Genomic DNA, 12557 nt, shown 5'->3' with positions numbered 1-12557 from the left:
AATGAAGAACTTAAACCATCTTTTCTTTTCCCAGCAGAACAAGCTGCCCCAGACAAATGAAATGGAATAATGGAAATATTAAGGTCTATGCTTGCAACACACCCGCCTCACAAAATGGGCCCAGCAGCCACCATATTTCTGCTCTTCCAGACCACAAAGCTGCTTGGGAAAAGCTATCAGGCAGTAACTCTTCTGCATTATCTTCCCTCATTTACATCTTACACAAACAAGGCCACAATGACAGGGGAAGACATTCACTCACCCTGTACTTATGAATATTTAATTGCTGGAGCATGAAATGACAGCTTCACAGAACAACATTCTAAGGAAAAAAAAAAAGTCTACCACCACTTAAAAAGTCAGAAAGGGATCATTCTATTGCTTTTCTGGAAATAGCTAGTGTTACCAGTGTCCTTCATAAAGGGACTTCACCCTGACATGAAGGACATGGAGCTTTAACAACATGCAATCTCAAGTATGTGCCACTGCAGCAAAGGAACATGAAAGTCATGATAGTAGCAAAGTTGACAGCATCCTCTGCTGGCGGCAGCAACAAAGCCCAGATTTTTGAGGAGTTCACAGCTTCCAAAACACACCTCCCTACTATGCTACCACCGTAGACTACTTCTATGACCATGCTCAGAATCATCCTATGTTTTAATCACAATATACACGAATGGGGAGAAAATTCAGTGTAATACTTAAAAGTACATAGGGAAAATCCCATATTTAAAAGGAAAGGACTGAAGACAGACTAGAAAGGTGTCGTGTTTTAGCCCCAGCTGGCAGCCAAGCATCACACGGCTGCTTGCTCACCGCCCCCCTTGCGGGATGGGGAGGAGAATGGGCATACAAAGCTGAAACTCATGGGTTGGGGTAAGGAATAAGGATAGTTTACCAGGACAGCAAAGGGAGAGGGAAATAATACCATCAGTACTTATAACAGAATATACAAAACAGGTGATAACACAATGCAACTTACCCACCCACTGACCAACCCCATCCCAAAACCACCCAGAGCTGCCTCTCCCTGCTAGTGCCCTTTTATAGTGAGCATGGCATCATATGGTATGGCACACTCCTTCAGCTAGTTTGGGTCACCTGTCCTGGCTGTGTCCCATCCCAGCTCCTTGTGAAAATTAACTTCATCCTAGCTGAAACCCGGACAAAAGGTCATATTCTCTTTTCTGCTAAAATGGATTTTAATCTAAATTCCTGAGCCTTTGGTCTTCACGCCATCTAAACAATCCACTACTACACTTCCATTTATTGGAAAGGGTTCGCAACAGATTTGTTTGCTGGGATTACACTGCGTATCACTAGGAGTCCAAAAGCAGATGCTGGAGAGCAGACTTTAAAAGTTTGTCAGGAGAACCACTCAGAAGGAAATACAGTGGTTTGTAGGGTTTGGATGCAGAGTCATTCCTCACTTTGACACAAGAGGCCATTTGCTCTCCTTACAGGAAACTAAACCTTAACTTAACACAGATTTGCAGTCACCAAGTCTTCCAAAAAAATAATCCCAGGAACTCCAACTAATTTGACAAAGTTATACAGACAGAGCAAGTAAAAGTAACAGAACATGTCTGGCTGTCTCCTACAGCCTTAGACCAAAGAACTAAGTCCTGCAAAGCCTCTTAGTGGTTCCTGTTTTGTCTCAAGATTTGAAGGCTCTAATAAACTCTTGGCTCCCCATCTGTTCCATGGGAAAAAAAAGATTCTCCTTTTCTTTATTTAACCAGTCTTTTAAATCTGGTTGAGATAGCCTGATATGTTGAAGGTAGCCTAAAGCATCCTTAATTTTCATAACAGAAATGATAAGACCCATTTGTAGCAATCACTGCTCTAATGATTGATTGAATGACTTAGCCTGTTCCTACAGGAAGTCTGAGATGTCTTTGATCAGTAAACAGTAGGAAGCCACAAAGCAGTCTTGTGCTGACAACAGACTTAAGCAAGAGGGCAAGGCAGCATGCACACTTACTCGAAATCTTCAAATTCTAGATCATTTCCCTCTACAGATGGGCTTGAGTTCTCTGCAGTGGAAGAAGAGGAGGAAGAAGAGCGGAGACGGTTTTGTTGGTATCGCATTGAGCGTTGTCGAATACTGTCCCTTCGGGAAAGATACTGGATCATCCTCTGAGCATAATATGCAGCAGGAGACAACCTGAGCAAGAAAGAGATATACAGACACTCGTTATACAAGTACAGAATGACAGCCAGTCCTATTTTTCCTTTTGAGCTCCAAGTGCCAGGACAGTACCAGCACATCACAAAATTGCCAGTTTGCGTTCTACCCGTGAGTAAGACAGAGTAAATAAAGCAAGTAGAAGTAATTTCCCTTTTATACGCTGCACTCCCACGTGATTCCCTTGTTGTGCCAACAGCAGCAGTACACAGTACCTATAGACAAAAAGCTCATCCACAGCACAGAGAAGTTTGCTTCTCAGGACTCTTTGGAGATCATTGTGTCATTTTTTACCAGCTCACAGAACTAATCCTGGCAAATATGCCTGGTAAGAATCAAGCCCACTCCCAATGTGAACTCTGCTTGCAATGCCAAACAGCAGCAGTGTTCACATAAACATTGAAGAAAGGTGCTGTTTTTTTGAGCGTACTCGTGGAGCACCATAAAGTATCAAGCAGGAGAAAAAAAGGTTTAACAGCTTTGTTAAACTACTTTGTAATCCAAATGGTAGGGATTTCATATAGTGGCAATTTCATCAGATCCAGTAGATGTATGTTAAAAGGAGTGTTACAAGCTTTGCATCCCACCTGAAAAGAAAACCTTCCTCTGCAATTAACTCTTAATTCTCTGTCATCCATAACTTGGCCTTTGTTTGCATCAGCTACCACGCGCCAGTATTACTCTCTTCCTTGATGCTAGGTGGGTAAAAACATTCTCTTTTCCTACCCTGCATACATCCACAGTTCCTAGCACAAGCTTTCTGTGACACGCTTACCCAGTAGTAAAGTCCAGACTCCTTAGATGCTTGAATAATCATTTCTTTAGCCTTATTTCAATTAGACTTGAACTCTAATTTGGGGGGAGGAGAGCAGATGACAACAACCCCCCCCCCCCCAAGAAATTAGATATTAAGATGTCTCTTCCTTGAACTTCTAGCTCCCCCCCACCCCCAAATCCATACATGTGTCTGATTTTGTTTGGTTTTTATTATTCTTCCCAGGGTCATGAAAATACAATCTCATTTCCTGCAAAGGCACCACGGGCAAGAGACCGATAATGGAGAGAGCAGCCCTAATTTTTAATCTATAAAGGAAAGTGTGAACAGCTTTAAACAAAGAAAAAATAAACCAAGAAACCTCAAATGAACAGTGAATTCCAGGGGATAGTCTAGAGATGAAAATATATTCATTTGCAATCACAAAGAGAGGTGGTCTGTCTGCCTTATAGGAATACTAACCATCTTTAGAATAGTGTCAAGCTAAATAAGTTTTACAGTGGACCTCACCATCAGCCATGAAGACTCTCAAGGATATGTTTAACTTTATAGTGACCAATACCACACAGTTTCACTGTGTTACACTACAACCAGCGACAAATATGGAACTCCATAATCATCTCTAATAATACGATTGTTAGAAGACTTTTTATTTTTTCTTCCTTCCAGAGCTGTGCTGATTCTATGAGAATGTACTGGGAATAAGACTTTGCTTATATATGGCCAAGTTTCACATCCACAACAGCATGAGCAGCAAACAATCAGACCAGGTCTGATAAAGTGCTCTGCTATTATCCCTAACATCATATTTCAACGGAAAACTGCATTTAATAGTATTTCTAGAGACTGCTCCCTAGAGCAGCAAGGGAAAAATGTACTAATTTTTCAAGGGATGGATCGTATTAATGTTGTTTTGGCTGCAGACACCCATCAAGGACGTTCAGTCTCTCATTCCGCTACACATTCAGGGCATCTAAGCAAAAGAGAAGGTGACAAGAAAGAAGGAATTACAAGCCGTGTAGACACAAAGAGAGCATCTTCCCCAAGGTAAGCTCCCTGTACCCTATTAGGCTGCCATCTTGGTCAAGAGGCAAGTTTAGCAGACTCACTATAGGCTCAGGGGTTTAAAAACTTAGTCAATAAGCAGCAAAAGAGTAAGGGGAACCACACACTCTGGTTTGGTTTCCTCCTGGATCTTTTATGCACTCTTTGATGAGTTAAAGCTGTTCATGCTTATATAACACAGAAGGCTTCGCTGTACAAACACAGCACTTCTCTCTACTTCCCTGAAGACTTAATAGACCAAGTATAAAAAAGCAAGGCATTACAGCAAGGCACTCATAAACGAGGAGCTATTCTCCTCTTTGGCCTTTTCCATAAGCCAAAGCCTCTGTGTATGCCTAAAAATAAGTCTACGGCATAATATGTGCACATAGAGAAAGAAAGCAACATGAAAACAAGACAACACTGGACAACACAAACAGTGGTCTCAGCAATCCACTAGTGTAATCACTGAATTTTTTTTCTTTGCTAATATCACACCAAGCGAGAGTTTTACAGAAGGATATGAAGAATGAGTTTTGTAGACATCTAGTCTTCTGAAATTATGCAGCACATCACAAGAAAAAACACAATGGTGTTTGTTAGAGGAACAAGAAAGAGAAGGCAATAAAGACTGGCCATAGTGGGTGACGAGATGCCAGATTCCGCCTCCTGACAGCACATGGTATGTAGACTGGATAGACTGTGAAAAAGATTTCCAAAGAGGAGAAGCTTAGGTCTGATATACCAAGAGAAAGGTGTGAGGGATAAAATACAAAAGGGCAGGGGAGAAACGTATTGAAAGCAATAGGTTAAAGAATTAATCTTTGCAGATGAGTGCATGAAGGGGGGGGAAAATAATTCTATTTGTCAGGTTGTATCTCTCTTTGGAATATAGTTATGACAGAAATCAGAACCAGAGCTGAAAGCCAGCATAAGAGATTTAGCTGTCCTGGAGGGAGGAGAAGGCTGCAAAGCAGCATAAGAAACACCAGTTAACATTAAACATAGCTCTTCGGTTCATTCAGCTATTGAACACAACTAAATCAGCCCCTGACCAAAGTTAGTGTACCAGCTGGCTAAACACACACCAGTCACAGTAGGCTGCCTAGTCTGTTTATTTCTCACCTGTGCTTCTAATAAAGCAGGGGCAAAACACAGATAGAGGTTATCCAGTAATTCTTAAACCAAGTTTGCGTCCACAGGACAGCTGGCTGTATTTGACAGCACCACAGGAGCTAAATTAACCTAGTCTCCGAGGTGACTGGACCCCATTTACTGAAGCAGATGGTTCAGAGGAGAAGAGGCTATGCTGCCACACGTGACCACCACAGAACAAGGCACTGAGTGGGAGAAATGCTGCAGTGCAAAAACCAGAACTGAACAGCTTCCATCTCATCCAACAACCATGTCATTGAAGGCAGTGCATTCTCTTGGCACCCGGTGCTGCTGGCTGGCTAGTGAGAAGTGGAACTGAGGGACAGAAATGTTTTGCTAGCATTAGTGAAGTTCAAGTATCTTGCTCTAAATGGCATCATGAATACTAAAGAGCAAGCTACTACACAGCACAGCACCCTCAGCTACAGCCAGATATGCAAACCAGCTGGCCATATTTACTGACAACATGACCTCCTTTTTTTTTTTTTATACAAAGGCTGTTTCTCTTCACCCTCCCCCATTTTAGTATCTTCTCAGGAAGTAAACTTAAAAAAAAAAAAAAAATCACAATAACATCAAATGGAGAATGTCTAGACCCAGTTCCCCAAGACAGCCACAAGAATTGGTATGTCTGCATTCAAGAGCACTATACTGCTGGGCAGATCCCCGAGTTCCCTAACATTTCAGAAGTACTGACACCACTCATCAACCCTGTCTTGGTGCTGATGGTCAGGATGTTCACTGATATTATTACAGCTCACACCTCTAAATGTCTCTCAACCAGCAGACATGTTTTAAAGGGGTTACCTGATTGGTGTCATTTATTTCCTTGGTGATATCTACAGTGGCATACATACCACCAATCCTTGAGATGAAGGCAATACTGGTAGCAGACACCAACCTTCGGTTGTTTCTATTCCACTTAAGCCTTCAACAGGCAACATTTGGCCTGAAGGTCTCTTTCCCAGTAACCTTCTAGGACCTTGTATGTTTTTCTAGAGATGTATCTACCAAACACCCTTGTGACGCTTCATATATGCAGTCTGGGAGCATCTTTTCGAGTATTTCTATTTAAAAAACTGCAACATAGGTGTTCTTTGATGACTGTTTTATTTGATTCCTCTGCAGATTGTTTTCTGAGCTCAGTACATACAGAAACTGTGGAGAATGACAGAACAGCCAAGCTGACCTTACAGAAGTTCAGCAAGGCCACTGAGAAAGACGACTGCAGTCTACATCAGAATATTCATTCTAAATCTGAGGGAATTTCAAAAAATGCTCTCCTTGCCTCACTCCTGACCTAGGTTATTCAAACATAGCATCATTACAGACAGTAGATGCAGAAACAAAACTAACACACACACACGCTCTCAAAATAAATTCTTCAGATGATGTAGTTAAAAAAAAAAAAAGACTCCACTGGAGACAGCTTGGTCTTAAGGAGGTGCATATATGTTTTTAATATATATTTAAACACACATACACACAGAGACAGGATGTATGTTTATTTCACCTTTGTTTCACTTTTCCACTTTGTTTTTTAAGAACATCTGAAAGTCATAGCTTTCCATTACAAACTTATGCTACAAAAAAACCTCAAAATGCAGTAACACTCCTTTTAATCACATTCCCAATTTCTAACAAGTTAAAGGGACAGTTAAAAGATCCTACTAGCTTAGCACACTGGTAAGGTTTATAAAGGAATACTCTAATCTTACTCCACTCAAACTTCCAGCTCGTGCTGATTATGCATCTATGAATCTCATTCTCTGAAAAGGACAATGACACTTACTGGAACAAATTAACCCTCTTAGAAGAGGTTTCAACACTGGACTTTTCTTCCAAAGCTCCTTATAAACTCAAGCTCTTATAGCTTCTACCACAACCTAAAAACACTTGAACTGTCACATGAAGAGCATCAGAGAACGGTTTGGGTTGGAAGGGACCTCAAAGATCATCTAGTTCCAACCCCGCTGCCATGGGCAGGGACACCCTCCACTAGAGCAGGTTGCCCAAAGCACCATCCAACCTGGCCTTGAACACTTCCAGGGAGGGGGCATCCACAGCTTCTCTGGGCAACCTGTTCCAGTGCCTCACCACCCTCATAGAGAAGAGTTTCTTCCTAATACCTAATCTAAATCTACCCTCTTTTAGTTTAAAGCCATTACCCTTTGTCCTATCACTACCCTCACTGATAAACTGTCCCTCACCATCTTTCCTGTAGGCCCCCTTTAGGTACCGGAAGGCTGCTAGGTGTCCCCGGAGCCTTCTCTTCTCCAGGCTGAACAACCCCAATTCTCTCAGCCTGTCCTCATAGGAGAGGTGCTCCAGCCCTCTGAGCAACTTCGTGGCTCTCCTCTAGACTTTCCCCAACCGCTCCATGTCCTTCCTATGTTGGGAGCCACAGAGCTGGACGCAGTACTCCAGGTGGGGTCTCACAAGAGTGGAGTAGAGGAGCAAAATCGCCTCCCTCAACCTGCTGGTCACACTGCTTTTGCTGCAGCCCAGGATACGGTTGGCTTTCTGGGCTGCAAGTGCACACTGCCGGCTCATGTTGAGCTTTTCATTAATCAACATCCCCAAATCCTTCTCCTTCAGGGCTACTCCGAATCCATTCTCCGTCCAGCCTGTAGTTGTGCTTGGGATTGCCCTGACCCACGTGCAGGACCTCGCACTTGGCCTTGTTGAACTTCATAAGGTTCACAAGGGCCCACATCTCAAGCCTGTCAAGGTCCCTCTGGATGGCATCCCTTCCCTCCAGCGTGTTGACCCCACCACACAGCTTGGTGTCATCAGCAAACTTGCCGAGGGTGCACTCGACCCCACTGTCCACCATGTTGCTGACAAAGATGTTAAACAGTGCTGGTCCCAGTACTGATCCCCGAGGAACGCCACTTGTCACTGGTCTCCACTTGGACATTGAGCCATCGACCACAACTCTTTGAGTGCAACCATCCAGCCAATTCCTTATCCACCGAGAGGGTCCATCCACTGAATCCATGTCTCTCCAATTTAGACACAAGGATGTCGTGCGGGACAGTGTCAAGTGCTTTGCACAAGTCCAGGCAGATGACATCAACCACTCTTCCCTTATCCACCAATGCTGTAACCCCTTCATAGAAGGCCACCAAATTTGTCAGGCACGATTTGCCCTTAGTGAAGCCGTGTTGGCTGTCACCAATCACCTCCTTATCTTCCATGTGCCTGAGCACAGTTTCCAGGAGGATCTGCTCCATGGTCTTGCTGGGCACAGAAGTGACACTGACTGGTCTGTAGTCCCAGGTCTTCCTTTTTTCCCCTTTTTAAAAATGGGGGTTATGTTTCCCCTTTTCCAGACAGTGGGAACTCTGCTGGACTGCTAGACTTCTCAAATATGATGGAGAGTGGCCTGGCCACTTCATCCACCAGTTCCCTCAGGACCCATGGATGCATCTCATCAGGTCCCATGGACTTATGCACCTTCAGGTTTCTTAGATGGTCTCAAACCTGATCTTCTCCTACAGTAGGCAGTTCTTCATTCTCCCAGTCCCTGCCTTTGCCTTCTATGACCTGGGCAGTGTGGCTAGAGCACTTACTGGTGAAGACTGAGGCAAAAAAGCTGTTGATTATCTCAGCCTTCTTCATATCCTTGATAACCAGGTCTGCCATTTCATTCTGGCAGGGGCCCACATTTTCCCCTCATCTTCTTTTTATCACTGATGTACCTATAGAAGCTTTTCTTGTTGCCCTTGACATCCCTGGTCAGTTTTAGTTCTATCAGGGCTTTGGCTTTTGTAACCTGATCCCTGGCTGGTCGGACAATTTCTCTGTATTCCTCCCAGGCTACCTGCCCTTGCTTCCAGCCTCTGTAGGCTTCCTTTTTGTGTTTGAGTTTGCCCAGGAGCTCCTCGTTCATTCATGCAGGCCTCCAGGCATTTTTGCCTGACTTTTTCTTTGTTGGGATGCATCGCTCCTGAGCTTGGAGGAGGTGACCCTTGAATACTAGCCAGCTGTCTCGGGCCCCTCTTCCCTCCAGGGCTTTGTCCCATGGTATTCTACCAAGCAGATCTCTGAAAAGGCAAAAGCCTGCTCTCCTGAAGTCCAGAGTAGTGAGCTTGCTGGATGCCCTCCAGGCTGTCCTGAGGATCTTGAAATCCACCATTTCATGATCACTGCAGCCAAGGTTGCCCTTGAGCTTCACATCCCCTACCAAACCCTCCTTGTTGGTGAGAACAAGGTCCAGCATGGCTCCCCATTGGCTCCTCTATCACTTGGAGGAGGAAGTTATCATCAATGCATTCCAGGAACTTCATGGATTGCTTGTGCCCTGCTGTGTTGTCCCTCCAACAGATATCAAGGTGACTAAAGTCCCCCAAGAGGAAGAAGGCTTGTGGACATGAGGCTGCCTCATCCGCTCAGTCTCCCTGGTTGGGTGGCCTGTAGCACTATAATGTCCTCTGTTCCTGCCCTCCCTTTAATCCTGACCCATAAGCTCTCGGTCAGCTCCTCATCCATCCCCAGATGGAGTCCATGCACTCCAGCTGGTCACTGACATAGAGAGCCACACCCCCTCCTTGTCTACACCATCATATCAGTTCAAAAATGGCTTCAAGTAGAAAAATATTTTTGACAGTGCTCCTTATGCTAAGAAATGGCTCAGGCATTGATTCGTTTTCATACATTTTATTGAGCTTCATCACAGCAGAGATCTGACAGAAGGAAAAAAAGGAATTCAGTGACCTAGGAAGGCCCCCTTCCTTTTCTTTTTTAAAGGGCAGCTCCCAGAGAGCCAGAATCACTTCTTACAATCTCTGCTCAATAAATCTGCCTGCTTTGGGTTACGCATTCCAGAAATAAGGAATGGTGCACTTCCTTAGCCATTTAGCAGCTCTTGGCATTCATAAATTGACCTGAATACAGTAATACCTTTCAATTAACATTTGTAAAATATCATTTTCATGTTTCCAGGTAAGTCAATCCCTTTACCTGTCATTTAATCAATTGCCATTTGGAAAGCTTTTACATTCATCAGCATCATTCTGACATGCAGTTGCCAAGACCTTCTGCAATTACCTAGGTTGGGTTCCCAATGACCTTGCATATAGGTAGCATACTCCACCTTACTTTCACCTCACTACAGTTTTATTTACATCATCCCTGAGCCTTTGAATTATCTTTACAAAGCAACTTTCTTCGCAGTAAATGGAAAAAAAGCCTAATACAAGATTTCATCTCAACAAGGCTTTATCTACAGACATAGTTAGCAAGGAGTAATTTACCAGCTAATTATACTGTGTGGCCAGTTTGCAACATAGCCTTTTACTTCAGAACCTGTACTTAGAGCATCATCTGTATAAAAATGCAGATTTTGTTGTTAATGATGTAAAAAAGGATGAGATTTAAAACAAACAAGCCTCCTTCAGCAACTTAGATATTTAATTTTCATACACTGGTATTCCTGTACTCACTTTTATGATAAATCCTAGTAGCCTTCAATTCATGCAGCTATGCCAGAGGTTCCCTAAGAGGCTAAATCGGATATATTTTACACTTATTGAATTTTCCTCATTCATAGTTTTGTTAAACCCATCTAAAGAAAGCTTATTTGTCACGATTTATTCTTTGAAAGCTTTCAAAGCTGCTTGCTGTTCACGATTCTATCATTTCTTCTGACAGAGTCTGTGGGTCACATTATCCCATCTGTTGCTTTCTTAATACACCAAGAGAAACTGCAAAGATCACTCCTTTCCATTTTTGATAACTCTGCCATGTTTGCTTTTTCTAGTCCTCTGAAACACTCCCACCTCTTCTGGAGATTAAGCAGCACTACAGGTGTTTCTATGTCTAATGTCAATGATTCATGACTCTTCAGAAATAATTGTCAGTATTTTGTTCTTAGTTATGTGTATATATAACATCCTGGTTATGCTCTCTCTCATATGGATACATTTATGGAGACATTCTATTCTTCCAAGCACACTGTCTGCTCACACCAGCTCCTAACTGCCTTTACTCCTGAATAGACTATTTGTTTTTCCTTCATTTTTCTTCAAAAGAGATTTCAAATTTATTGATATAATCCCATTTACTGTTGGACCTACTTGTCACCTAGTGTTCTCCATCCCAAATGATTTCAGGAATGCTTATGTGCTTACTTCAACAGCAATTTCTTCCTCTTTTCCTCATTCTCTTCCACACTTAACAGCATCTTCTCATTTGGTTTGCACCCTGCCCCCATGGCAAGTCATTGAGGAGGAGATGGGCCCAATATTAGAACCATTCCCAAAGGATTCAGTGAGTTATACCAAAGTTATACTTTTGTCTATGAAACTTAAATGCCTTTAGATTGCATTTAGCTCTTACCTGGCTGGATCTGGGTAGATTGGATGTTCCCGGGACCCTGCTCCATCGTAGCGAGATAACGAAATGAGGGAAGACTCCAGCAACCTCCTAGAAAGGAAAAACAAATGACAAAGTCAAAGACCATTGAGGAACGTCCCTCCTATTTATGCCCTGCTTTCCAAAACCTCTTAAGACCATTTCTATCATCAGTGCAGAGGATTCTGCAACATACTGAACCATTCACTGATGGCATAAGTGTTTTCACCACATAGGTATTCACAGTGTAATATTCTTACTGCACAGGAGAAAGAACACCTTGAGTAAGAAAGAAGAGTCGCCCCAAACCCACTTTCCAAGAGAAAGATGCAGATGTACTTCTCCTTCGGAGACAAGCCATGACAAATTGTCAGGTCCATAAACACTAACACTGTGTCGGCCATCTGTCAAATTCTTATCTACTCAAAGGTGGCTACACAGGGAATGGGCAAGAAGCACAGGACAAAGAACACACTTTGGCATGTGGACTTTAAGGGAACCACTGGTGTTTATTCACAGCAAGATATTCAATCTTAGGCTCAAGGCTCAGAAAGAGAGGTTTTCAGCTACAAAAAAAAAAAATGTTCATCTCCTCTGTATCTTAATCATCCACAGGGAGAGATACCAAATATTCACTCAAGAAGTAAATGTATGCAAATGCAGCCAGACAGCTTGAATATGTGAGAAGTGAGTCTGAGTCACGAAGGCAGCAGAATCAAAAGTATATAGCAGGAACATGTCCTCCACTCTGGCTTCTACATGCACCTCTTGTCATAAAGCACAGGATGGCATTGTTTCAAGACTGACTCATTCAAGCCTGTTGCAGCCATTAGATTAGCACAAGAGAAATGATTTGGGGTGGGTGTGGAGAGTGGAAAAATCAACTGCCAAAGTTTATACGGCTGCTGAGTTCCCTTTCAAGTCTTTTTGCCTCAGAACTCCTGCTAAATTTTGTTTTCCAGACTTTGTAACATAATGAAAACTGCTGTGGTTATAAAGTCAAAGTCCAACACCATATCTATTCTATTCAGCCCCACA

At 42.9% G+C, this 12557-nt stretch overlaps 1 protein-coding gene across 8 annotated transcripts in view; it reads right to left on the bottom strand.

The window, feature by feature from the left end:
* Positions 1 to 12557, bottom strand: part of AMBRA1 (autophagy and beclin 1 regulator 1) — a 141182-nt gene that overhangs the window by 96199 nt on the left and 32426 nt on the right. For all 8 annotated transcript variants that reach the window (XR_008577303.1, XM_054826909.1, XM_054826908.1 and 5 more), the window contains 2 exons: positions 11505 to 11591; positions 1985 to 2167 (listed from right to left, as the gene is read on the bottom strand). Coding sequence is in view for 7 of the 8 variants with exons in the window: in XM_054826909.1 (XP_054682884.1) it covers positions 1985 to 2167; positions 11505 to 11591 (270 nt within the window). In the remaining variant the exon portion in view is untranslated. The remainder of the gene's footprint in view (positions 1 to 1984; positions 2168 to 11504; positions 11592 to 12557) is intronic.

Source organism: Grus americana, chromosome 5 (assembly GCF_028858705.1).
Source record: "Grus americana isolate bGruAme1 chromosome 5, bGruAme1.mat, whole genome shotgun sequence".
In the NCBI taxonomy this organism is placed as follows: Eukaryota; Metazoa; Chordata; class Aves; order Gruiformes; family Gruidae; genus Grus; species Grus americana.
The sequence above is the reverse complement of the archived record's forward strand: the minus strand, read 5'-3'. Positions and strand labels throughout refer to the sequence as shown.